At 51.2% G+C, this 27,324-nt stretch overlaps 1 protein-coding gene across 1 annotated transcript; it reads left to right on the plus strand.

The window, feature by feature from the left end:
- The first annotated feature begins 442 nt into the window (after positions 1–442).
- Positions 443–26,749, plus strand: SCNN1G (sodium channel epithelial 1 subunit gamma). Its single transcript, XM_045992403.1, has 13 exons — positions 443–537; positions 4,120–4,467; positions 6,205–6,514; positions 8,160–8,350; positions 9,541–9,644; positions 12,731–12,894; positions 20,304–20,402; positions 22,001–22,118; positions 22,655–22,733; positions 22,822–22,879; positions 23,079–23,140; positions 24,874–24,949; positions 25,225–26,749. The coding sequence occupies exons 2-13, from the start codon at positions 4,151–4,153 to the stop codon at positions 25,585–25,587; spliced, it is 1,941 nt and encodes a 646-aa protein (XP_045848359.1). The 5' UTR covers positions 443–537; positions 4,120–4,150; the 3' UTR covers positions 25,588–26,749.
- The last annotated feature ends 575 nt before the right edge of the window (positions 26,750–27,324 follow it).

Raw genomic sequence — 27,324 nt, forward strand, 5'->3', positions numbered from 1 at the left:
CCTGCAAAGCCCCTGCTGCCCACAGCCAGGGGCAGCTGGCCCTGAAGCAGTTTCGTGATCCAGGTCAGTCAGTAGGCTGCCTGGGATTTCTCCTGGTGCTAGGGTGGAAGTGAGCCCAGCTGGACGGGAGTGGAAGGTGTCGGGCAGCAACAGGGCAGCAGGAGGCGCTGTGAAGTGCTGGTGGGTGGGGCCCAGACCCAGAGAAAATGCAGGGTGCTGGGTGGCCTCAGGGAGGCAGCAGGCTCTGCGCCGCGCTACCGAAAGACACAGTGCTGGACGCACCCGGGCGCAGAGCGACCTCAGAGTGACAGGAGGCGCTGCAGAGTCGCGGCTGGCAGATCGTGGGCCTCCTGGGGAATACACCTGGGCAGGTGGGGGCGGCCCCGAGGGGGCGGGGCTGGAGGGGCGGGGCCCAGGTCCGGCCCACAAGAGCTCGAGGTTGCGACCGCGGCGGGATGCTCTCGCTCTACACGGAGCAGAACAGAGCGCACACGGATCGCGCGCACGCGAGCCCCAGACTCTTCGGAACTGAGCGAGGTGAGCCTAGAGCCAGGTCGGATCGCACGAGTTTGGGGCTCCCAGGCACCGGAGCGGCCGCGGGGCCTGGTGGCTTCTCGGACACGGTCCCCGCAGTTGGCGCCGGAGCTGGCATCAGCCCGGGGTTGCCTCCCGGTGGCCGGGATGCTGGGACACCTTCCCAGGTCAATCCAGGTCCAGCCAGCTCTCTGGCGTCGTCTACGCCGTGGCCTGGGACACGGAGCTGGGGCGATAAGCATTTCTGAGCTACTCAGGAACAAGATCCGGGGGACTCCCGGAGTCCCGGGCTGCGCCTTGCCTTGTCTCTCCGCGCAGCTCCTGTTCAGCCCCCTTTCCTGGCCTTGGTGATACTAGACCGCGATTGTTCCCTTTACCTTCTGGAATGTTTTCAACACTTGAATCAGGTTAGGTTCTCTCCAGCGGCTTCAGCAGACTCACGTCTGCCACAGCACCGTGTGCGGTCGCTCTGTGCAGGGTAGGCAGGGGCTGTGGAGTCGCGGGGGAGGAGCTCGGGTCCCGCGCCTAGAATCTGAGGCTTGGAGTCCCTTCCTGGGGCATGGGAGATAGGCGAGGTCGGGGGTGAGCCAGTGGGGCAGGTAGAGAATGGCCGTCAAGAGTGGCCCTGGAATTTGGAAAAAAAAGAAAAAAGAAAAATCCTTTGAATCTTGCTATCTGTGTGTCTTTGGGCAAGGTATCTAATCACTCTGCACCTCAGTTTCCCCTCTCTGCGAAATGGGGACAGTACTTTACTTCATATAATTATGAGCATTAAATAGGTAATGTGTTAAAAGAGCTGCGTGGGATGGCTGGGAGAAGGAAAGGCTCCGTCTACAACAGCCGCTATTCTTGCTGTTGTTGTCATTATTGTTACTATTTGAGGAGCAGCACAGCTAATAGTTGAGTGTGGACTCCTGAGTTCAAATCCCAGCTCAGCCACTTTCTAGTGTGACCTTGGACAAACTAAACTTCTCGGGGTCTCCATTTCATTTGTATAATGGGGAGAATGAGGATGCCTACCTCAGAAATCTATTGTGGAAATGAACTGAAAAGTAAAGTACTGAAAATTAAAGTAAAGTACTTTAGAGAGTGAAGGCTTGGTGTCAGCTATGGGTTCTTCCCAAAGGCATTATGTTTAATCAAGCAGCACAACATAATAGTAACCACAACCTTGCTTTGCTTTGAAGTTGGAACACTGTTTGTGTGAACATTTATCTGTTCTGTGATGAGCCAGATGGGTTCCCTTCTTTTGCCAGTGGTTTCACTGACATGGGTCGCTGATCCACTGGGGTCAAGGTCAGTCCTGGAGAAGGAGCTGATGGGGCAGAGGGACCCCAGGGATTGTCTTCAGCGAGGAGAGTTAGAGACATGAGCACCCAGAATCTGTGATTCTAAACATTCCCACAGAAGAAAACCTTCCCTGGGTTGCAGTCTTATTTAACAGGAAATTAAACCTGGATCCAGGTTTTAATTTTTAATTTTTAAAAAGATTTTATTTATTTCTTTGTGTGTGAGAGAGTACAAATGAGGGGAGGCAGGGAGGACAAGCTCCCTGATGAGCATGGAGCCAAAGGCACGGCTCAATCCCAGGACCCCGAGGTAATGACCTTAGCCAAAGGCAGATGCTTAACCAATTGAGCCACCCAAGCACCCCTGGACCCAGGTTTTTAAAACAAACAAACAAACAAACAAACTTGTTAACTTATTTGCTTTTGGATTGTAGAGAGAAAAGAGGTGGGGATGAGAAATATTTTCAATGATAAAATAAGTCACATTCCTCTTGCCAAGAGGCTAACAGCATAATTTTGAGGGTTGAGAAGGTTTTCTCCATCCCAGTAAGGTCCTATGCATCTGGGAGGGGGCGCTGCTGGAGGGAGGTAGCTGCCTCTGGACATCTCTCCCTGGCCTCCCCCTCCCCCAGCACTCTTACTTCCTTTACACCATAAACCTGAAACCCACTAACATCATAAACTTGGAAGCCTCCCAGCTTTGCCCCCAGTTCCCAAATCTGGATACTATCCCATGGGGTCAGGGTGGAGAAAAAGTAACTGGTGCCGGCCAGAACCCTGCCTGAAGAACTTGATGGAGCAAGAGTCCTTGTCCCAGACACGGGCCCTCTGGGGGCATGGGGCCCACCCTCCATATCCTACTCCAAATTAAGCTCTACTCTACTTTGCCTCTGTCACAATGGCGGGCACAGGAGGCAGAGTTTCCGTATAACCCCCTCTCCCCCTTTACCAGTGCTCACAGCTGTCTGGAGGCAGTTACACTGACTGTCCATAGTTTGGAAATTAAATAGCCCAGGATCCCCTCTTTTTTCCTCTTCCTTGGGGAGGGGGCAGCGCCCGGCACAACGCCAGGCCCCTCAGAAGCATATATGGTGGGGGAGAAGGCTGCAAGGTTCTAATCCAGTTCCTCCCCTTACCAGCAGTGTGGCCTTGTATGAACTACACCTCTCTGAGCTTGTGAAATACAAAATGAAATCTGCGTAGATTATGTCTATTTATAGAGAGAGACTGTATATAGCTATGAGACTAGTGAGAGTTTATATATGATAACCATGAGAGGACTCTCCCTATATATAGACAATATGTGTGTGTGTGTGTGTGTATATATATATATATATATATGTATATATATATATATATATCCTACAATACACGTGTATTAGTTCATTTCTAGAAAGAATGTGGTTGCATGTTGTGAAGTTTCTATAATTGCAGTGTGTTGTGGACGTTGATGAATGTGGTCATTTGCTTTCCATCACTTTCCCCCAAACAAAGCTGTTATTGAATCAAAGCGTGTTCCCCTCATTAGTGATATCTTAGAATCAAGGAAATATGGCACGATGCCTGGCAAATATTAAGTGGCCAAGAGCTGTGGGCTATTGTTTAGAAGGTGTTCTAGAAACACCAAAAGCTTGACTGTAAAGAGAAGAAGTCAAACAGAAATGAAACAGAAACTCCACTCGCAGGGGAAGCAGCGGGGAAAAGCCTGGAAAACACAGCTGGGAGCCGACGGAACAGGATCTGAGTTGGCTGCCGAGCCATTCTCTTGGCAGGTAGTATCTGTCAAAGAGAGTGCACTGCGCTTGCTCTGCTAGACGCTGAGGGAGGCACCGGGGGCAGGAATGCTGCCCTCAAGGGGGCAGGTTGAGGGAAGCGATAAGGTGGGGGCGGGAGGGGGGCGTGCTCTAAATACAGCGGCGCTGCTGAGAGTGGTACAGAGGCCCATGTGCAGTGCAGAGGGCTCCTGCTCCAGGCACGCAGGGGAAAGGTTCTTCAAACCTGCCCGGTGATTCTCGGGTTAAACCCCACCCAGACCCCACAGGGGGTTGCAAGAGGAGGAGGCAGCCCTTTGGTAGTGGCCAAAAAAACAAATACCCAGGAAAAGGAGCCTGGGACCTCAGAATGCAGATTTGTCCAGCCCCTGGAGGGAAAAAGAAGGGCGGCCTCGGAGGGCACATGTCACCCAGAGTTGGGCCTCCAGGCACCGCCCCGCCCATAGGGGGAGGCGGGGGGGGGGGGGGTAGGGTATCGCGCCGGAAGCTGGGAGCTCACCTGCTTTTCTTCTCCGCCCCTCCAGCGTGCCTGCCCCTCCACATCCCATTCTCGCCATGGCTCCTGGAGAGAAGATCAAAGCCAAAATCAAGAAGAATCTGCCGGTGAGGGGGCCCCAGGCGCCTACGATCAAAGAGCTGATGCGGTGGTACTGTCTGAACACCAACACCCACGGCTGTCGCCGCATCGTGGTGTCCCGCGGCCGCCTGCGGCGCCTGCTTTGGATTCTGTTCACGCTCACCGCCGTGGCCCTTATCTTCTGGCAGTGTGCTCTCCTCGTGGCCTCCTTTTACACCGTCTCTGTCTCCATCAAAGTCCACTTCCAGAAGCTGGATTTTCCCGCTGTCACCATCTGCAACATCAACCCTTACAAGTAAGAGGCAGGAAGCAGGGCCCTCGGGGTGGGGGCGACAGCCCCTCTCCAAGGTACCAGGCGCCAGCCAGGCCGCAGACACGCTTTTTAGAGATCTGAATTCGTTGTCAACCTTGGTGAACTCCCTCTCCCGGGTTCTAAATCTGTACCAAGTTTTCTATCAGCTGCTCCTGAGGAGGGACTAGCTCGGATGCACAGCAGGGGGAGGCGGCAGGGGTCAGTTTCAGTTGGAGGTTGGGCCTGGAATGGGCTAGCCTGTCCCCCAGCCTCAGCACCTGAGTGCATGGGCACACAGGAGCACACACAGCCCCGTTTAGCCATTTCCCAGGAGCCCTGTAAGCTTACACCTCAATCCCCCCAAAATGTGAGCAAGAGGTTGACTCAGAAGTGACACCCAGATGACTTCCGGAAGCATCTCAGCTGCCCCAAACCCTCATCTGCGGGAACCCAGCTCCACTAATTGAGATCGCCAGGCTCTGCGCAGGATCAACCCTTGGTCCTGCCCTATTGTCTGCCACGGGGCCTGCTCTTAAATGGGTCACTGGAATCCTGCTCAGGATTATTGAAAACTGATCTGTGAGGCAGGTCTGAATCTGGCAGAATTTGTCCGAGCAGGTGTGGGTGTGGAGAGAAGGGAGGAGCAGAGGAGGAAGAGTATCAAAGGAAACCAACTGGGCAAAATCGAAATCAGGTCTAAGACTCATTCTCCACCTCACAGTCTTTTGGTCCCTCCCTCTCTTCCATCTGTCGCTTATTCCATAATCAGACAAATGGCCATGCAGTGTGCTAGAGTCGGGGCCATGGACCTGAATAACCCAACAGTCTTTGTCCTAATGGAGCTGAGTTGTAGTGGAGAAGTGAAATATTAACAAATACAATTCCACTAATAAACTTAATAGTGAATGTTTGCGTGCGCACACATATACACACACACACACGGGATAAACTCAGAATCTTGGCAACACTCCCATTTCACAGATGAGAAAACTGAGACACAAAGAGGCTAAAATAACTGGTCTAAGGTCACAGATCCAGGACCAGGATGAGGAACTGGACCACATGTAGTTTCGCTCTGGAGTTCATACACTCGGTCACCATGCTGTGTCTCCAAGTCAGAGAGCAAGGGGTAGAGAGAGGAGAGATGTGGGCAGTTAGGAGGGAGACCAGGACTATCTGTGTTATGAAAATTTAAAGATGGTGCTGTGCTTCACACGGTCATGTCCTGTGTCATTCTTCTGTGTTCTTGGGGGTTGTCAAGGTGACGATTCTACCTCTTCCCCCTGCCAGCACTGATTCAAGGGGAATCCGTGGGCAGGGCCAAGTGAGCTCAGTGGAGACAGAGCCTGTGCCCTGGACAGACTTCTGGTTAGCAGGTATTGTCTGCACTGTAATTGTCCTCCCCGTGGCTGGTTTATGGGAGGCACCTGATAGTCACCACTCCAGAAATGCTGGTTGGGGCAAACTCATCAACACACCCTGAGAGCAAGCAGATGGTAGTGGCAGAAATGCAGCCCTAAGAAGTCATGCAAGGGTCACCCGGGAGCCTGTCACCGTTTACTTAAGCCAACAGTCACTTTGGATGGGGCAAATCGAAAAAGCCTTGGTCTCCTTGGCCAAGGAGGCAGGAGGGAGTGGGCCCAGGGCTGCCACACATTGACGGGAAGCAGAGGGGAGAAGGGCCAGCACTCTGTCGGGGGAGCTTGCCCTTTCCCTGAAGCCTCCTCCCCACCATGGCAGGTACAGTGTGGTGCGGGACCTTCTAGCTGACCTGGAACAGGAGACCAGAGTGGCCTTGAAGACCCTGTATGGCTTTCCGGAGAATACGTCTCGAAGACGCCGAGAGGCAGAGTCCTGGAATTCGGATTGGGAGGGCACCCGGCCCAAATTCCTCAGACTGGTCCCACTGATGGCTTTCAGTCAGGATGAGACCGGCGAGGTCAGGGACTTCGTCACGGGGCGGAAGCGGAAATTCAGCGGGCGCATCATTCACAAGGCATCGGATGCCATGCATGTCCACGGGTCTAAGGAGGTGGTGGGATTCCAACTGGTGAGATGCGCGTCCTCACAGCTGGGGGGCATGGGAGTGGCCGGAGATGGTGGGTCCAGGAAGCTTTCTCCTTTGCCACTGTCTCTGTGGTCCTGTCCAAAGAAATACAACCAGCTCAGGGTGAATTTTCTGCAAGCAGCTGAAACTGACTCAGGCAATACTAGCAGGAAAAAAAGAAAATGTCTTAGAAAGGGACCAGTAGCTCATGGAAGCCTCTCAAAGGACAGGAAGCAGTAAAGATCCAGGGATCTAGGTGGCAAGAAATGCTGGAGTCATTTCACATATGGCTCTGGGTTAAATAAACTTCTGTTATTTTCAGGCTTTTTGCTAACCCATCCATAAAGACGATTCAAGTCCCATCTTGGGACTACGTGATTGGCCAAGTTTGGGTCGCCTAATGGCTAACAGAGGGTGAGGCATCATGGTGGACAGTCTCATCAGACTGTACCCATTAGGGGAAAGGACATTCCACCAAAACAAAATTAGGGTGCAGACCCCTGAAGGAACAAAATAGATAACAAGGAGCAGAAATGGCCGAGGATCCCTGCAGTACTTGCCTTTGTGAGGGGCCCTGAGGAAGCAGCCATTCACCAAAATCAAATTCCATTAGTGTCCCGGGCAAAGTCAACCCATCACCCTATCTCTCCATGCCCCAGACTCCTCTGTGGGATGAGACACCTCCTCCATAACTTAGAGAAGAGGCTTGCCGATTGTGAGACCCAGGGGCACCTTACAATCCTGAAAAAATGGCCCTTTCTCTCTCTCTTTTTTTAAGGATTTTAAAATTTTTATTTATTTGACACAGAGAGAGAAAGCGAGAGAGGGAACACAAGCAGGGGGAGTGGGAGAGGGAGAAGCAGAACCCCCACTGAACAGGAAGCCTGATGTGGGGCTTGATCCCAGGACCCTGAGGATCATGACCTGAGCTGAAGGCAGCCGCTTTAACAGCTGAGCCACCCAGACACCCCTGGCCCTTTCTCTTAATCACTGAGCCTTTTCAAAGTCTTCCTGGGTATTTTCCTGAGATACCCACCCCGTCATCCCTGAGAGCCAGATCAGGCATGTGAGAGTTTCCAAGCTCTGTGTGACGAGAACATCTGAAACATACTACCGTCTCCCTCTAAGGCTCTCATTATCTTATATTTCAAATGTTGGTCCTCCCAACTACTCTCTGAGGTTGGCAAGGATGATGTTTTAGCCAACTTCTGGCAGGTGCAATAATGGAGCCGTAACGCCTTGCCCAAGATCCTGCAGAGAAATCATGCTGGAGTCCGGGCAAACATCCAGATTTCTAGACTGCTGACCTAATAGGAAATGGCTAGAGGTGTGTGGGAGGTCAGTAGCAATAACCAGCCGTGGCCTCGCTATCTGGAGATGCTAAAGAAACTGGTTTTTCTTCTTATCTGGTAAGCAGTCGCAGGAAGTCGTGACCGTGAGACTCTGTCCTCCTCTCAGCCCCTTCTTGGTCCTTGAGGCCGATCTCTCTCAGCCCCTGGAAGTAAGAGGAAGCCCATCCTTGCTTCAAGTGCCCTGCCCACTTGCCCCGAGGGTCTGGTCTGGAGTCCCACTTCCTCATCCTCACCGTCCTCCAGCAGGCCCGTGCTAGTGCCGATGGCTTCAGTCTACTCTCGTCTCTTCTTCACAGTGCTCAAATGACACGTCCCACTGTGCCCTCTACACCTTCAGCTCAGGCGTCAATGCCATCCAGGAGTGGTACAAGCTCCACTACATGAACATCATGGCGCAGGTCCCTCTGGAGAAGAAGATCAACATGAGCTACTCTGCCGAGGAGCTGCTGGTCACCTGCCTCTTTGACGGGGTGTCTTGCGACGCCAGGTCAGGAGAGGGGTCTGCTCCCTCGGCTTTGAGCCCCGGGCCTGCACCTGCAGCTCCACGGGGAAAGGCCTGGGAGTGGAAGATGCTCTTCTCACTGTTCCTGCCCTTTGGGAAACAGCTGATGTGGGAGCCAGGCTCTAGAGTCAGTGAGGAAGATAGAGATGGCACAAAGTCAAAATATCCTTGAACTCATTAAATTACTCATAAACATTTTTTATTTTTTTATACAATTTTTATTTATTTATTTGACAGAGAGAGAGAGAGAGAGAGATAACAAGTAGGCAGAGAAGCAGGCAGAGAGAGAGGAAGGGAAGCAGGCTCCCTGCTGAGCAGAGAGCCCGACGTGGGGCTCAATGCGGGGCTCGATCCCAGGACCCTGGGATCATGACCTGAGCCAAAGGCAGAGGCTTAACCCACTGAGCCACCCAGGCACCCTTAAATTACTCATAAAAATAGAGTGGTTGATGGTCTATGTATAACCTTGGATGCTCCCATCATACACACCAGTGATGGAGAACCACTGAACTAGCACAGAGGAAGAAACAAAGGAAGGAAGGGAAGGTGGCAAAGAGAGAGGAAGAAGGGTCTACGTCCAGATGGGTGAGCTCTCCCAGCTTTCTGCCTTGAAGTTAACACTCAGACCCCTGGTGGTGACTGAGTAGGGACGGGGACATTCTAGAGTGTTTCTGCCTTTCCAGAAGGCTTACTTCATTCTTTGTAAACACTAAGCCTTTCTATATGTAAGTAGATGTATTGGTCCTTTTGAAGCTGAGTGATTGGAATCATGTTCGCCTAAGGGTTGGGTTCTAAAGCCAACGGGTGATGTGTTTCCTTCTCCGGAGATCATTTCTGGGTACTGGAATGGAAAAAAACTGTCAAGTGTTGGCTGAGAAATTCACAAGCCGAGGAATCCGAGAGCAGACAAATGGTGCAAGGAGTGCCACCTCGAGGTGGAGACAGAGATGAGAGGATTGAGAGGGAGAACAGAGCATAGTCCCACTTAGGTGTGCCTCAGGCTGGGTGACGGGCTTTGTCTGTGGCTTATCAGACCGAAAGGTGCAGAAAGTAAGACATTTTTCATTGCCCATAGAAAAGAGCTGGCCCCATAAGCACGGCCCATTCAGCCTTCAGCTCAGACACTCGAGGGGAGGCCCTCCACAGCTCCTTCTGACCCATATTTTTCCTCATAGGAACTTCACGCTTTTCCACCATCCAATGTATGGGAATTGCTACACGTTCAACAACAGAGAGAACGAGACTATCCTCAGCACGTCCATGGGGGGCAGCGAATATGGTAAGGAAATCTGCACCAATGGTGAGCACACCGGCAGCGGGACAGCTGGGGTGCCTGAGTCTTCCAGAAAGGCTCCGTCTGGCCAGAAACCAGGGACAGCACTTCCCCCCTTGCTGCAGCGTTTCCATCCACGACTGTGCTGGCTTCTTCTTTCTCGGTGTCTATTTTCCTTTCTGACGTCTCCTCTTTACTTGAGAGAGAGAGAGAGAGAGAGCAGCAGTGACATCACTGCGGTAAAACCGCTCTGGTTTGAGCTTGGAGCTGGAATGAGTAATGCAGCGCAGGCAGCTTTCAGATGGACCTGAACCCAGATATGCGGAGCAGGAGATGAGGGAGGCAAACACACCTTTACCTTGGTTGAGATAACGCAGTTCTGCGCCTCACCGTGTGGCCCCATGCAAGTGACTACACGTCGTCTGCAAAGTGGGCATCGTAATAACATACCTGCTCTGAGGCTATTGGGAGGACTTCCTGTGTGTAGCGCTCCCAGTAAGTCCCGGCACACACTGGATGAGTCTGCCCAGGCTGCGTAACAAAATATCACAGGCCGAGAGGCCTGAAAAGCACACATTCATGTTCTCTCAGTTCTGGAGGCGAGGGGCCCGGGGTCAAGGTGCTGGTGAATCTGGTTTCTGGTGAGAGCTCTCTTCCTGGCTTGCAGATGGCTGCTTTCCTGCTGTGTCCTCACCTGGCCTTTCCTCTGTGGCAGAGAGAGGGGTAGCGCTGGTGTCTCCTCCTATTCCCATAAGGACACTAGTCCTATGGGATCCTGGCTCGCCTTATGACTCCATTTAAACTTAATTACCTCCCTAAAGGCCCTACCCCTCATTCTGTCTCATTACGGGATAGGATTTCAACATATGGATTTAGAGGGAGGGGAACACACATGAAACACACAGTAAATGCTGGCTGTGATCGTCATTCCTACTGTTGATAGTGTTATGACTATTACCACCAGCCCCAGTAATACCATGATGACCTCTAGCCCTGCCACCAACCCTGCTCAGCTACTGTGACTGCTGTAGGGCAGACAGGAACAAATGGGCCTGGCTTACCCGCAAGAGGAATTTTTGCAAAGTCCTAAGCAAATCAAACATGATGTGATACACAGACGCACTCCCACAAGGAAAGGCAAGGCTTTGTCATGGAGGAAAACAGTGTGTGGACGTCTGGCCTTAAAGTCTGTGTGGTCTGTATTCTTTTTTTTTTTTTTTAAAGATTTTATTTATTTATTTGGCAGAGAGAAATCACAAGAGAGGCAGGCAGAGAGAGAGGAAGGGAAGCAGGCTCTCTGCTGAGCAGGGAGCCCGATGTGGGACTCGATCCCAGGACCCTGAGATCATGACCTGAGCTGAAGGCAGCGGCTTAATCCACTGAGCCACCCAGGCGCCCCTGTGGTCTGTATTCTTACCAAGACTGCAAGAAACCGTAACTCAGGACACATACTCTGGTGGGAAGAAGGAGTCTGGGAACTGGGAGCTAGGAGTTGCAGAGTCCCGGCTCTGCTACCTATGTGCTGTGTGACCTTGAGCAAATCACTTGACTGCTCTGGGCTTCAGTTCCTTTATTTGCAAATGGAAGAAGTCAGAATGAACTCTCAAAATTTTCTTTTTCCTTTCTTTTCTTTCGTTATTTTTTTTTTTTAAGATTTTGCTTATCTAAAAAGATTCTGTTTATTCATTTGAGGGAGAGAGAGAGCACAAGCAGGGGGAGCAGCAGAGGGAGAGGGAGAAGCAGGCTCCCCGCTGAGCAGGGAGCCCGAAGTGGGGCTCGATTCCAGGACCCTGAGATCATGACCTGAGCTGAAGGCAGGCGCTTAACCGACTGAGCCACCCAGGCACCCCCTGAACTCTCAAAGTTTCCTATTTTCGATCCATATAGGCCCTGCTCATTTGCTCAGTCATTCAACAAACATGTATTGAGTACCTGCTGTATGCTAAGTCCTCTTCCAGGCGTCAGAGACACTGCAGTGTCTCTGCTTCCAGGGAGCTTAAATTACAGTGGGGAGAGACAAAGAACAAATGAATGAACAAACACAGAGACATTTTCTGCTTATAAATCCTAATGAGGGCAATAAGGAAAATCAAGGAATGAAAGGGAAGGGGGTGCTGGGGTCAGGATGGGGGTTTTATTTCAAATAAGGAGGCATGTGTGACAAGAGTTAGTCAGGGGTGAGAAGATCCATAGAAGAGCATTTGGGGCACTAACAAGTACGCAAACCCTGAGAAGGAAATGAATTTGATGTGCGCCAGGAGCAGAAGTCCAGTGTGCCGGGAGCCTCTTGAGAGAGCAGCGAGGGGGACAAGGAGGGAAACAGAGGCAGGGCTGCATCACTGTAGGCGTGACAGCCACAGTCGGGTTTACGGATTTTATTCTGTGGATTCCCATGTATCCAATGAGACGCCACTGAAGGGTTTCAGGCAAGGGAGTGACCTGATCTGATTTCCAATTTTACTTTTTCAAATTTTTGAAAAGATTTATTTATCTGTCTGAGAGAGAGAGAAGCAGAGGGGCAGAGGGAAAGTCTCAAGCAGACTCCATGCTGCGCTCAGAGCCCAACGCTGGGCTCGATCTCCTGACCCTGAGATCATGACCTGAGCCGAAACCAAGAGTCAGATGCCCAACTGACTGTGCCATCCAATTTCCCAAGATCCCTCTGGCTGCTAGGTGCAAGGGTAGGAGTTAGAGTAGGGAGAGACGTTAGACCAGTGATCAGATAGCCCATTAGTGCTTTTCTATAAGGGTTTCTGCAGCCACAGCCCTGCACGTCCCTTTGGATACTGTGCAGAATGCCCCATCTCAAAGGACCACGAGGAGCTGCACATATCGGGCAGGGTCGCGGCTCCTTTACTGCTCAGCAGAACTGTGGGAATGACACTGTTTTGGGGGACACAGCAGTGAGCAAGTTGGGCACCAGCCCTCCACCCCGTCTTCCCCACGAAGCTTCCGGTCTAGCGCTGTGTACCTCCTGTGCGTCGAAAATGCCTGCGTCTTGATTTGGAGCCTCCCGAAGCAGCTGGAGAGGTAGGCTCCTGCTGGGGAATGTTTACCAAGCCTTTGACCACGGTGGCCTTTTGTCTTCCCAGGGCTTCAGGTCATCTTGTACATAAACGAAGAGGAGTACAACCCCTTCCTGGTGTCCTCCAGTGGGGCTAAGGTGATTGTCCACCGACAGGATGAGTACCCCTTTGTCGAGGACGTGGGGACAGAGATCGAGCCTGCCATGGCCACTTCCATAGGGATGCACCTGGTAAGAGGATGATGTTCTGACTTCTGTGGGGGTGGCAAGGAGAACAGATCTCTTTTTTCAAGGATAACCAATCAGGTACAGCTTACGGAAAAGTATGTTGGTTTCAAGAGGAAGCAGAGTCCTGGATTTGCTAATAGGTCCCACAGTCATCATTCCAGCGGTTCTCCTGAAGGCTGTTTTTGTATCTTCTGCATGCTTAATGAGGCCACAGGATGCCATTCTGGGAAAGAACTGAAGGAACCTTGCTTGTTGCAAAGACAGACACTAGCAGTTATGGAAACTGCTGGGCGCAAAGCATCAGACACTCTATTTGTCACTAATATAAATAGAGCAGATGAACACCTTTCTTTCTGGGCCACCTAAATGTGTATGAGGCACGGAAACCACTCCTTAACAGCTAATGGGAAGTCACTGGGCCATCGGAGCTCTGTTTAGCCCATCAGACTTCCATCAAGTTCACCTCTTTCCTCAAGAACCTCTTTCTCCCTCAACTCTTTGACCTTCTCTGACCTCAGTAGGTGCTAAGAACACTCATAACCTGTCAACAGAAGCACATCGGGGCTGTAGACTCGAATCCCTGAGTCAACAATACCCAATAGGAACAGAAGGGCAAGGCGAGGGGCGTGCCCCGGACACTCCACTAATGCAGTCTTCCTGTCTGAAGGACTGAGGTCTTTTTACTCCAGTAACTCTCCACCTTTTGTCTTCATCCCTTGCAAATCTGTTCTCCAGAGCCATGGTTTCCAAACATGACCGATCGTCGGACTCAGATCCACTGAATCAGAATCTCTGAGAGACGAGCCCAGGTTCTGTGTTTTTACCTAAAAATTGATTGTTCAATTTTCAATTGTTCAAGTGACTATTCAAGACGCAGAAAACCCAGGAGCCTCAGCTTTAGAAAGCTGAGTAGTTCAACATGAGAGGAGAAGCAAAGTGTGTCTTCCTAAGGGAAGGTAAAGCTAGAATGAGAAAAGCTTTAGCACAGCCATAAATGACGGCTTCGTACTGGGTTATAAAGTGATATAGTGAGCACCGGGGCTTATATATCCATCATTTATCCACTCAACAAGCATTTTCTGAGCGTCTTTATTTTTATTTTTATTTTTTTAAACATTTTATTTATTTATTTGGCAGAGATCACAAGTAGGCAGAGAGGCAGGCAGACAGAGAGAGGAGGAAGCAGGCTCCCCGCCAAGCAGAGAGCCCGATGAGGGGCTCCATCCCAGGACCCTGAGACCATGACCCAAGCTGAAGGCAGAGGCTTAACCCACGGAGCCACCCAGGCACCCCTCTGAGCGTCTTTATGTGCTGGACGCTGGGACCATATCAGAGCATAAGACACTGTCGCCGCCTTGTTGGAGCTTAGAGTCTGGCAAAGAGGTTCGATCACAAACAAAAAATTGCACAAGTGATGAATTATAGTCATCATCTGTGCTACCACGGAGAAATGCAGGCTCTATTGTGGGGCTGGCTGACCTAGGGCTTCCAGTGGGGAGAAATGGCAAGTTCAAGGAGTGCTTTCCGAAGGAAGCAATATTTAAGTTGAGACAGCTGAGATGATGAACTGAGTACATGGTGACAGTCCAGAGGAAATCTGTGGCTTCTGTGTCCCCAACAAGTGGGACAATCCTGGACAAGAGAAACAATCAAGATGGTTACCTGGAACCTGGGGGCTCTCGGGAGGCACATCCCAATGTGGGAAGTTTGTTTCAACACGGGAAGTGTTGTGTACCAACCTGGATTGTGGGACTACAGATTGCTCCTCCCCCCACAAATAATCCTGAGCCCCAAGCTATGAAACTGTGGTTTGGAAAGACTTTGGGGTACCACTTAAGGATCTGGGTCATTGATTGTTCTCTTCACCAAGATTGCAAAACTCCCAAATCAGAATAGTGAACATTTTCAGCCAACATTGCCCAGGCAGTTTAACCTGCACCCTGAACAAGGACTTGGGATTTGCAGTACATCCTATCCTTTAAGAAATTTTTACTACCTATCCTTTTGCCCTCTCCTTCCTTTCCACCCCTTACAGTGTCTGCAGGCTTGGGGAGAGGATCAAGAGCCTGGAGAAGTATAAGAACTGAGGAATTCTGCTCTCTGATTTCCTTCTCCGAGCTTAGAAACACCCACCACTTTGTTAAGCAAACATTTTCTTAAACAACGGTGGGTAAACAAAGACAGGGTGGGTTTTCTGCTATACCTAATTTGAGATGTAGAAAACCAAAGTGACAGAGCAGGGTCAGTCAGCTCTCCTTTTGATTTACGAGCATTTGGAACAACAAAAAGTAATCTTAGGGATTATTAAGAGGTCAACACGGGGTTACTAAGAATAAGTCCAAACAAATGAGACTTCCTTCCTTCCTTATTTATTTTCTGTTTACTTATTTTTCTCGATTGGCATGTTAAGCTGGTAGACGCAATCAGTTGGTTAAAAATTTTCCTTCACTTAGGGAGGGACTGTGTGTCCAAAGCACTGGGAATTCAGAGATGAATACAAAAGAATACCTGCCTTTAGAGATCTTATCTTTAAGACCACAGGGCTTTGCAATACAGTGTGACCAGCTCCGTGGGAACAGAGACATTCTGTCTCGTTTCCAAGCTCAGTTCTTAGAACATAGTAGATGCTCAGTAACTACTGTTGGATGGGTAGATGGATGGATGGATAGTTGTACAGAGGGTGGGGAGCCGCTGAAGCTGACGGCTTCCTAGCTGATAGATTCTTGAAGGACAAGTGACAGGCAAGTAGTTTCAGGAAGGGCTAATGAAAGCAAAGGGCAAAGCGGTGGCAAAGGGGTCACAGGAAGTATTTTAAGCTGAATAGTGAATTTCCGAGAAATCTCTTCGGTTGAAGTGTAGTCGAGATAAAGTAATCGAAGTACTGGAGGCAGCGTCTTTACATAATTCCAGAAAGAAGTGGTGAGGCCCTTAGCTGAGGCAAAGGCCATAGGGACAAGCATAAATGAATGGAGGCATGGAGGCAAGAGGGCTTGACAACCAAGGTCAGCGAGGAAAGGCCTCACTAAGACGGAAGTTAGATTGATGTTGTTTAGGTTTTGGCTTGGGCAGTGGGAGGGGACGGAGGTGCCGGGCTCAGAATTATGGAATGCAAGAGAAGGGATAAGTTTGTGGGGGAAGATGACCACTTCCGTTTGGGACATACCCAAGTTGTTGTGTCTTTGGGGAATCGGGGTGAAAATGTCCAGAAATGCTATGAACCTGGAGCTCAGGAGAAAAATGGAGGTGGGGGTTGAGACGGGCATCTAGCATAACTCTAGACTTGGAAATAAATGCTGTCACCCAAGACCCAAGACAGAATGCAAATGCGTAAGGGCTGAGCAGAAAGAAAATGGAGAAACAGAAGCAGAGAATGAGAAGCAGCAGCCAGAAAGAATGGGTGCCAGATAAATCAAAGAAGAGAGTTTCAAGGAAAGTGTGAACCAACGTGCCAAATGCAGCTGAGAGGTCAGTCGAGAGAAAGGGCAAAAGGTGCTTTCTGGGTTTGGCAACCAAGAGATCACCGGCGGTTTTTGCCAGAGCAGTTTTCAGCAGCAGAAGTGGAACAGAAACCAAAGTACAATGAGCCAGATCATGAATGGGAGATGAGGAAGTGGCCAAGGGCAGACAACTCACCCAGGGTGGTGTGCGGCCAGGTCTTGGAGAGAGCGCAGACCTCCCTACCACTGCAAACCCTACTGTTCGTGTTTATCTCTAAACGCGCACACACCTCTTTTCGCAAGCACATGCATAACAGGGCTTCAGTGCCCAGCTTTGTACAATGGTTGTGTCATCTCGATGTCTTAGTTACCTCATCTGTGAAATGGGGGTGATAATAGTAATGTGACTTTATAGGGTCATGAAAATTCAATGAGTTGGTTCACATGAAGCGCTTGGAACAATGCTTCGTATGTAGTAAGGGTTCCAAAAATACTGGCTGTTACTGTACTTTTTTTATTTTTAAGAAAAGAAATGTGACAGAAAGGAAAAATAAGTTGGAAGCGAAAAGCGTGGTTAGGAAAGTTTTTCTTATCCTTGGTGACACTTTTCTCCTTTATGAGACGTTGCTTTCTTCCATACATGCAGAAAAAGTGCTAGCTGTTTGCTGTATGTGTTGCAAATATCTTTCCCAGTTTGGGTTTTCCTTTCGCTTTTCTTTATGCTCCTGTTTCCCATGCAAACATTTCAAATGTTTACATAGTCAAAAATCTTTGTCTTCTTCTTTAGTCTTTATGCTTATTGCGGCTTTTTCTTCCTTGAGATCAGATACTGAACTGAGTTACCTTCTAGTTATTTTATTATTTCAGTTACTACTTTAACCCACTGGATTGTTTTTTCTGCGGGATGTGAAGCAGAGATAGAATTCACTACTTCCTCCAAAGAGTCAACAGTAGTCCTAACTTCATCTATTGAGTCATTATTTTTCTTTTCTCCACTGATTAAAAAGTATAAACTCTGCCATGCACAAATAAATCTTAAAATTTATTACAATATAAAAACAGAACAGAAGCAAAAAGAGAGTTAAACCACCCATAATTCCATCTAGGACACCATGCTGCCATCTGGTCTTTTCCGTGGCACAGTTCATACCTTTAAAGAGGTGAGCAGAGAGGCACCTGGGTGGCCCAGACAGTTAAGCGTCTGACTTTGGCTCAGGTCATGATCTCAGGGTCCCGGAATTGAACTCGCTGAGCGGGGAGTCTGCTTGTCCCTCTGCCACCCGCCCCCCCATGCTCTCTTTCTTTCTCTCTCTCAAATAAATTAATGAAATCTAAGAAGCTGAGGATTCCTGTGCAAATGCTGGCCTCCCCCAGGATTCTAAGAAGGAAGCAGATAAGATCTGGTTTGATAAAAACGGGCCCTGTTGCCCACACATATACTCACACAGACTTAATCATGCCTACATACACCCACGCGTGCACGCACGCACACACGTCTCGCACGTACACAGGTATGCACCGACACACAGGTGTGCTCACACATATGTACACAAAACTTGCATCCGTTCACATACATATATACCCATTCTCATTTCTGTGTCCCCAGGGGTCAGGGACAGATCAGCAATTCTGAAAAACTGATGGTGGAGGGGAGAGAGAAGGGGAAGGAGGGCGGGAGGGAGAGACAGAGAATGAGCCAGAGAGGGAGGGCTGGAGTGCCCGCCCCACCCGCCTCCCTTCCCCACCCCGCCCTCCCCCTTCGTGCTTTAGGAAGCAACCTGAATACCCCAGGGGCTCTGAGTTCAATAAGCTCCTTACAGTGGACTCAAAAGCATAAAAGTCAAAAGATGATTTCTCACAATCAGTTTTCTGCAAGCGGCCCATGGGCTGGTCCTCAAAGTAGACAGAGCTCTGGCCACCGTTGCCGGCTGCGGCCTCTCCAAGTAGACAGACCCTGTCACCTAGATGCCAGGGTCTTGCACTCCCTGCCCCATGCCCACCCCAGGCAGGTAGAGCCTGTAGTCACCGCCGAACACTGGGCTCTGGGACAGCTCGGCAAGACTCGGGGGCTTGAAGGAACATCTGCCCAGCGAGCCTGAAGCTCGGGGGAAGCTCAGGGTGGCACTGAGTTGAAGTGCCCTCCAGGGAAGCCACAGTCAGCACTTTCGTACCCCAGGCATGTACACCCCTGGCATGTTCTAGCGACTCTAAATTTGTTAGCCATCCAGCTAGTGGAGAAATGAAATAAGTCTGTTTTTTTGTACCGACAAGGAAAGATACTCCCTCTATTGTTAGTGAGAAGGCAAAGGGAATGTACGAGAACGTATCTGGCTGTCCACTTGTCTCTGTATCTGAGATCAGGTCTACTCCTCTCCTAGGAAAGACAGGAGACCACACAGTTGCTTTCCCCTTTGCTTCTGTTGTTTAAATGTTTTTAAATGGGCACCGGTCATCGCCCTTGAGGTCCCTGCAGTTAATTGACGGAGACTAACGGTCACTAGATGGATTACAATACAAATAGAAGGAGATTACAGCTACTTGAGATGTCTACATTTTCCACCTAGCTCAAACTCCTGATTCCACCTCCCCGCCCCCGGCCCCCCATTATCTTTCTGCCTATCTGGTCACTCTTGAGCAGAAAAAAGAAGATTTTCTTCCCTCCAACAAATCTGCCATCAATTTCCCCTTTTCTCCCATTCTCAGAAAACAAAACAAAAACAAACAAACAAACAAAAACCAAGGAACGTGACTATAAACTGGTCACAATTAATATTCAATTAGCATTGCCCCTTGGGAGACATTCTTCCTTTTTTTTTTTAATTGGTGTGTCTGGATTGTTCATTTGCAGTGACAAATATTAAGCTAGAGCCAAATTTAGTAAACCACAGTTAAAACATTGTTTCATAAGGTTTTTGGTTTTTTTTTTAAGATTTATTTATTTGACAGAGATCACAAGTAGGCAGAGAGGCAGGCAGAGAGAGAGGAGGAAGCAGGCTCCCTGCCAAGCAGAGAGCCCGATATGGGACTCGATCCCAGGGCCCTGAGATCATGACCTGAGCCAAAGGCAGAGTCTTAACCCACTGAGCCACCCAGGCGCCCTTCATAAGGTTTTTGAACTGTGAGTCACGATTCTCTCACCTCCTCTGATCAGGGTGTCATTCCACTGTATGGGGCGTTCCTTGGCTCTCTCTGAGAAAGTCAATTTCTCCAAGTCAGCTTCTGGGACCAGAACACAAGAGGATAGGAAATGGGTCCTTCCCTAGGAGGAGAATACCACAAAGCCGACAGCCACTGCTGTCTTTTTTTCCCTCTCCTGCGCCCTCCCAGTGGATTCTCTAATGGCTTTTTTTTGAAATCCAAATCCAAATCCAGATTTCTCAGCCTGACATAGGAGGCTGCCATGACTTGGCCTTGGCCTCCCCCTCTGGCTTCATCTTTCTCGTGCTGCCTTCCAGCCACCCTGGTCCTACCCTCCGTCAGCCTTTGCTGTTGCTTCTGCCTTATCCCCCTCCTCCACTTCCTAGCAAATCCAGCTCTTTCTTGCCATTCCTTGCTGAGCCAGCATGTCCCTTTCTCAAAGGCGTCTTCCTCAATCACTCTGGGGAAGACTGTCCTCCCCCCAAGCCCTCCAGTCCCTCTTCCCAGTTCCACCGATCACTGGCCATAATTATCCAAAATTATCTTATGCATTTATTTGCCTTTTGGCTGTCTGTCTACCCCACTGGAAAGTCAGCTCCGTGAGAGCAGGGAGCTTGTCTCTAATGATCATTGTTGAGTCCACAGTGCCTAGAATAGCCCCAGGCACCTCTTAGGTGCTCAAGAAATACTTGTTAAATGAATGACTAAATGCTCAGCTCCCAGGGGTTCCCAAGGGTTCCCCCCCACCCCCCCACCCCCCCCCCCACCCCCCACCCCCACCCCCCCGCCTAGGTCCTGGGGCAGGGTAAGACTGAACGTGTGCTGCTGTGATTCCAGACGGAGTCCTTCAAGCTGAGCGAACCCTACAGCCAGTGCACGGAGGACGGGAGCGACGTGCCCATCAGTAACATCTACAACGCGGCATATTCCCTCCAGGTATGGGTGAGAGGGGGCGCGCAGCCCTGGGTTGTGGCTTGGACACAGGAGACAGTTATCTATAGGCTGGGGTGTGTCCGGGACCAGGAACTCTGGTGATAATTCCTGGGGTTCATCCAAAGACCTCAAGAACAAACAACACCAGTTGGTTCCAGTCCTCTTCAATCCGTCCGTAACCAGAGCTGAACTGATTGAGGTTTGCGTGGAACACAATGTACAGCGGAGACAGGCCTGCTTCCTAAATAGGCCTTGGCAGGTGAGGAACGGGAGAGAAGCAGTCTGGGAGAGGTGTTGGCTGAGAGGTCAGGAGCCTGGTTTCTGGGCCCCTCACTCGCTGATGTCCTCGGACAAGTGATGTCATTGTTAGCAATCACCCAGGGGAGGTAGGTTTGGATCTGGGGCTGCGAACTGGCAGCTCCCAGGCCCCTTCCAGGCCGCACACTTAGTTTTCTTCTGGCCTGGATGGTGTCTAAAAGTCAGGGAATTTCATAAGAAAACGCAGATTTCCAGCTTCTCTTGCAAAACAAGATCTGGCAACATTGGGCCCATAGCCCTGCAGTGTAAACAGTGGGCGGAGCTGCCCCATTCAAGGGCGCACGTGTTCTCATCCCCCCTAGTCCCCACCAGCCCCTAGTGTATTACCTGTCACTGGCCCCTGAAAGCATTTGGGTTTGCAACCCCTGAGTGCGACCATCCATTATGCCTTCTCTTACAATTCTGGGAGTCTGCAGTCCCCCTCCTCCTGGGTTGCTGACAGTTCATGAAAATCACCCCAGAAGAATAAAAAAGAGTGGGTATTTCTATGCCCTGAGTCCTCTAGCTTACATTGGAGCTGAGCTGAAAGGTGGTAGGAATGCTAAGTGAAGAGACTGTTAGTCAAAGAATGTCTGCTTATACTAGAAATACAATCAAACTGACTTCAAGACCAAAAGGAAAGGTCAGCTCATTGGAAAGACACTCCTGGATAATATTTAGTGAGAGGCCACCACGTACCAACGCCTCACATATGGCAATGCATTTCGTGCTCACAACAACCTCGCGAAGTAGGTACTGCTATACTTACTTCAACAGTGAAGAGACCAGAGCATTGGAGAAGTTAAGGAACTTGCCTGAGGTCACACAGCTGGGGTATGGCAAATCTGGGATTTGGAGAGGAGTAGCCTGCCCGCGGAGTCCTCCCCGCGAGCTTGTATGCTATAAGCTTTGTTGACACGCTGGTAGCTTATGATCCCTAAGAATCCAGCGTGGAAGGACTGGTTGAGAACAGAAAAGTTAGGGACTCTGTTTCTCTGTTTCTTGGCATCTGCTCTGATCTGATGTCCCCCACTCCCTTGTGTCAGCACTCAAGTGACTAAGAAAGGACCACCCCAGACCCCGCCCTGGCTCAGCCTGTTCTCTGCCTCTCGGTTAATCTGAATGCTCACTTATCTACCTTGGGGCCACCCCTGGCCTGGTCCCCTGTGCCACAAGGGGCACAATTATGCGGTCCGCCGAGGCTGCGGGAAGCCGGCCCCCTGGATGCAGGTTGTGCAGGGAGGGAGCTCTCGGGCGTCCCTGTGCAAGGAGGTGAAGGGAACCCCCTGGGTCTTGTCTTTCAGATCTGCCTTCACTCATGCTTCCAGACGAAGATGGTGGAGAAATGCGGGTGCGCCCAGTACAACCAGCCTCTGCCTCCAGCAGCCAACTACTGCAACTACCAGCAGCACCCCAACTGGAGTGAGTGAGACCCGCCGCAGGAGGGGGGCCCCCCAGCCTCAGCACCAGCCTGTGTAGGGCCGTTTGCAGGTGGGAGGTACTGAGAGAGAGATCAGAAGCAGGGTTTTACTCCTGTCCTCAAGCCTGGCTTGAATTCCACTCTCTGATTAAGGACCAAAGGTTGAACCCCAGCCTGTGCTGAGAGGCTGGCCACCTCTGTCAGCTCCAAGAGGCAGGAACCCCAGATGGAACCCTTTCACGGAACAGACAACTGAGGCTCAGGGTGATTAAGCAACTTGTCCAAGGTCACACAGCCAGGGAGTACCAGAGCGAGACTCAAAGCCAGTACTGCCCACCCGGCAACATACGTCCTTAACCTCCACAGTATTCTGTCTCTCAACATGACAGAGCAGCGTTTGTCTCCAGAGAACCAGTGTTTGTAGCAAAGGGGAGGAGAAATCACTACAAGGAGACTCTGAGGGCCCCATGGGTGACCCCCCCCCCTGGAAAAGTGCGGTGGCTGCGAAGCCCATACTGCCCTCTGCCTTGTCCCCCAGTGTACTGCTATTACGAGCTGCACCAAGCCTTTGTCCGGGAGGAGCTGGGCTGTCAGGCCGTGTGCCGGGAAGCCTGCAGGTGAGTGGGCCCGGCAGGGCAGGACGGAGCACCCAGGGCTGGGCTGGGCCGGGCCGCCCGCACTCACTCTGTGCCCCTTCCCCCTTAGCTTTAAGGAGTGGACACTGACCACCAGTCTGGCACAGTGGCCATCCGTGGTTTCCGAGGTAAGTTATGCTGCCCTGGCTTTACCCTCACATCCTCAGCCGGGAGGGAGCCCAATGTCCCGCCCGCCTAGGTCCTCTGGCCTCGGGTGGTGGGGGAGGGGAATGCACAGGGGAGGTTGAGAGGGGAGACACAGGGGCTGGCCCCGGGCTCTCTAGACATCCCCAGATCCCCAGGTTATTCCTTCTTTCTCTATCACAGAAATGGTTGCTACCCATTCTCACTTGGGACCAAGGCCAGCAAATAAAGAAAAAACTCAACAAGTAAGCAGACCCCCGCCCTGTTTCTTCTGCCTCGGCTGGCCCCGGGGCCCCGGCCTCCCCACCTGCTTCCTCGCTGCCAAACCCTCTCTTGTCTGTTCACTCGTTCCTTTATTCAACAACTATCGATCAAGCTCGTGTCCAGAGCCAGGCCCTGCACTAGGCCTGGGGCTCTCAAAGGCTTTGACCAGAACCCGCAGTATGAAAATGGTTTTCCACTGAATATATACATGAGATAAAAGTCTCATGGAACAGCACTTCCTTATAATTTGCCAAGCACTTGGGCTGATCTCCAGACACTGCAAGCCGGTGTAGCCAACCCAGCTGGTTAAATCCATCCCAGTGACCATGGCACCATTCGGAATGATTAGTGCTCATATCAGTTGACAAAGAGTTTGAACATCTCTGTGGCTGCGATTGGTATTTCTTATCCTATTTTGCTTTGTCAAAGGCACTGGTCATGGCCTAGGAAATTGATTTCATGGCTTCCTGACATATCTTGACCCAGTTGGAAAAACACTTCTCAGAGCTATGCAGCTCCTGATCCCACTTAAATTTTCCATGTCAACATTCACTTCCAAGAGAGCTTTAGCAAAAATCAGCCAGGCGAGAGTTCAGGGAGCCCAGGGGATGGAGACAAAGGTGTGAGATAGGGTGTACGTGACCCTGAATCTCTCTGGGCCCTTCTCATCTCTACAGGGCCCAGTACCGGGCCTGACCCCCGTGGAGGTCGGGCTAGCCTCCAATATTTACCGAATATCCACTAGGTGCCAGGTGCTGTGTGCGGTGTTGGGGGTGACAAGATGACCGAGCAGACAGAGAGCTTATGGTCTAGCCATAAAGATAGACTTTAGCCAAGCCATTGCAGACTCTTAAGCCACGTATTGCAAGCCGGTGACCCCTAGACCAAAGCCAGCTCCAGAAAAGGAACCTGTTACTTCTGGCTTTCCTTGAAAGATAAGAAGTTCTGGAAATAGAAAACCTCCGTTCTTCCTAGTACCGAGGAGCTGAGTAACAGCTGCCCCTTTGGAATAAGCATGGACTTTCCAGTTTGCCACAGTCCTAGCAGGAGGCCATTTAGTACAGCGGCTAACGGCATGGACTTTGAAGCCACATTCATCCAGGTCTGAATACTGGATCTGCCAATGACCAGCAGTGCGTTCTTGGCCACGTTACCTAACCAACCCGGGTCTTGGGTTCCACATCTGTAAAATGGGGACGATGAAAACAGAGCTACATGGGGTTGTTGTGAGCATCGAACAAGTGAATTCACTTAAGATGCTTGGAATGGTGGGTGGCAACACCAGAAGTGTCCATTAAAGGCTGGCTGTCGTTATGGTCATCATTATTTCCTTATACCCAGCCTACCTCGCTCGTGTACATTACCTGTGTGCCCCTTGTACATATTTAAGATTGCAATCAAACAATCATAATGTCAAGGTTTAATGAAGAACAGGCTGCTAGGGGAGCGTAGCTGGGTGGACTGACTTAGTCTGGAGGGTAGGAAATGGTTCGAGAGAGAATGAATGGCCTGAACAACCAGGCCCAGGCTGGAAATGTGCTCTAGGGTACAGAAAGAGCCCTGGGAACCAGGTTCTAGGGCCCCCAGGGAGCTCAGGGCCTGGGCTATGCTGGGGTCTGGGCAGGAGGGAGAGAGTCACGCTAAAGCATTGGTCATCTGGTAGAATGCAAAGGCACCTAACTCACCTTGGCTCTGCCTGTTGGGATTTCTGCAGGACAGACTTGGCCAAACTCTTAATATTCTACAAAGACCTGAACCAGCGATCCATCATGGAGAGTCCCGCCAACAGCGTGAGTAGCTTCCTTCTGGAACCTGTCCGGGGTCTGCAGATGTACCCATCTGCCCAGATCCAGTCTGCCGGCGATCCAGTCTGAGCTGGTAGGGCCGCCGTAGGCCAGCCAGGCCTGGGACCAGTGTAGGCAAGAGAAAAGAGGGGACAGAAAGTCCTCCAAACCCATTCAGAGCCAGGACTCACCAGGAGCTCCCTTGGGAATCGGGGGTCCCTGCATGAGACCAACTTGGGAGGAGGGACCCTCTTCACAATATGGCTTGGCCTCCCTTGCAGATCGAGATGCTTCTGTCCAACTTCGGGGGCCAGCTGGGCCTGTGGATGAGCTGCTCTGTCGTCTGTGTCATTGAGATCATTGAGGTCTTCTTCATCGACTCCTTCTCCATCATTGCCCGCCACCAGTGGCAGAAGGCCAAGGAGTGGTGGGCCAGGAGGCATGCTCCCCCTGGCCCTCAGGGCCAGGACAACCCAGGCCTCGATATAGACGATGACCTGCCCACTTTCACCTCCGCGTTGCGCCTGCCTCCAGCCCCAGGGACCCAGGTGCCGGGCACACCGCCTCCCAGATACAATACCTTGCGTTTGGAGAGGGCCTTCTCCGACCAGCTCTCAGACACCCAGATACCAGCTGAGTCCTGAGGCAAGGAGGTAAAGAGAGATGTAGCTAGGAGCCCCGGCCACAGTCTGAGAACTTAGACCCTGTCTCCTGCACTTGGAGGGGACCCTTGGCATCCCCCTGGGCTTTTCAGAGACAATGACTAAAAGTCTCCTTTGACCAACAACATGGGGCGTGGGTGTGTGCAGCGACCCCCTGGACCCTGCCCAGCCACCGTCACAGCCGTCCAGGGCGAGAAAGATCTGGCCGCCCAAACCCCTCGTACATCTGCTCCAGAGAGAGATGGGGGTCGAGGAAATGGGGCCTGGCCGGCCGAAGGCCAGAAGGAAGCCTGACAGAGATTTCACCAGGTCTTGAGAGAGAAAGACTCCTCCAAAGCCGAAAGCCGGGAGTTTCACCCACTCCTCCCGCCTGGGCTGGGGCCCAGCCGTACGATGACCTGAAGTAACAGGGCAGACAGCCACTGCCTAGTGCCAAAGCCAGGAAGAAGCACCAGCCCCGGAGCTGGGGCTGTTTGCGAATAAACTGTTCTCAGTCTCTGACATTGGGGCAAGGTCTCTCCTCTGTGCCCTCAGGCAGGGAGCTGGCCCGAGGTCCTTGGAGTGTGTGGGGGTGGGGGCAAGTGCAGTTGGGGGAGGCCTGGGGGCATGACGAGCTCCTCGCTCTGAGAGCAGGGGTGGGGCCACGTTCTGAGCAGCTAAGCCAGTGCCCCGGGCCCATTACCCAAGCACAGAAAGGCCCATGAAAGGGCCTTGCTGGACACCCCTTTCCAGCAGTGGCCCAAGGCGCAAAGGATCATTGGATAACTCGTCGCAGCCTCTCTTCCTCCCAGGCAGCCCACCCCACCCCCTCACGGCCTGCCCCTCCCCAGCAAACTGACTACCGCAGGCAGCCATTCCTGGACTCACACTTTCCAATGTGATAATGCCTAACATGTATTGGGCACACAGTAGGTGTCCAATGATAGCTCAGCAGCAGCGTGCTGAGTGCTGTTCTAAGCACTTACAGACATGACTGTCGGGGACAGCAAACTGCAGCCCATAGGCCAGATCCTGTTTTTGCTCATGACCTAGGAATATTTTTTATTTCACTTTTCTCAATGGTTAAAAAGATGAGAAGACGACTCTTTTGTGACTCATGAAAATTATACAAGGTTTCATTTTCAGTGTCCATCAATAAAGTTTTATTGGCACACACCCATGCGCACTCATTTTCATATTACCTGCACCTGTGTTGGCGCCGCATCTGCCACCATCCGAGTAGTTGCCACAGACCCTACGTTCGCAAAGCGTAACGTATGTATTCTCTAGCCCTTGACGGAGAAAAATCTTCCAAAATCTGGATTGGCACATTAAGCGGGTCTGATTATCCCATTGTACGAATGCAGAAACTGAGGCACAGAAAACCTAAGTCACTCACCCCAGGTGCCACAGCTAGGAATCTGCAGAGCTGGGATCTGGACCCAGGCTGTGGGACCCCAGAGCCGTGCACTTATCACTCTATCACTTTGCATCCAAGCAGAATCTGTGTCTTTTAGAGGTGAGGCTCAGGTCAGTCCAGGTGGGACGAGGGAGGGCTCAGCATCTGGTGATAGGGCAGAAAGAAGTCCTTCATCCATGGGTGCAGGGAGGCCCGCATTTCAGGCCTGCTTCCAGCCCAAGGATGCTTGCCAGTGGAGGCAGGAGTCTTGGTGAGAGAGCAGGGGCCCAGGGACACCTGGTCTAACTTGACTCCAGGCCAGTGGCTACAACAGCCATCTC

The sequence above is a fragment of the Meles meles genome, chromosome 21, assembly GCF_922984935.1.
Source record: "Meles meles chromosome 21, mMelMel3.1 paternal haplotype, whole genome shotgun sequence".
In the NCBI taxonomy this organism is placed as follows: Eukaryota; Metazoa; Chordata; class Mammalia; order Carnivora; family Mustelidae; genus Meles; species Meles meles.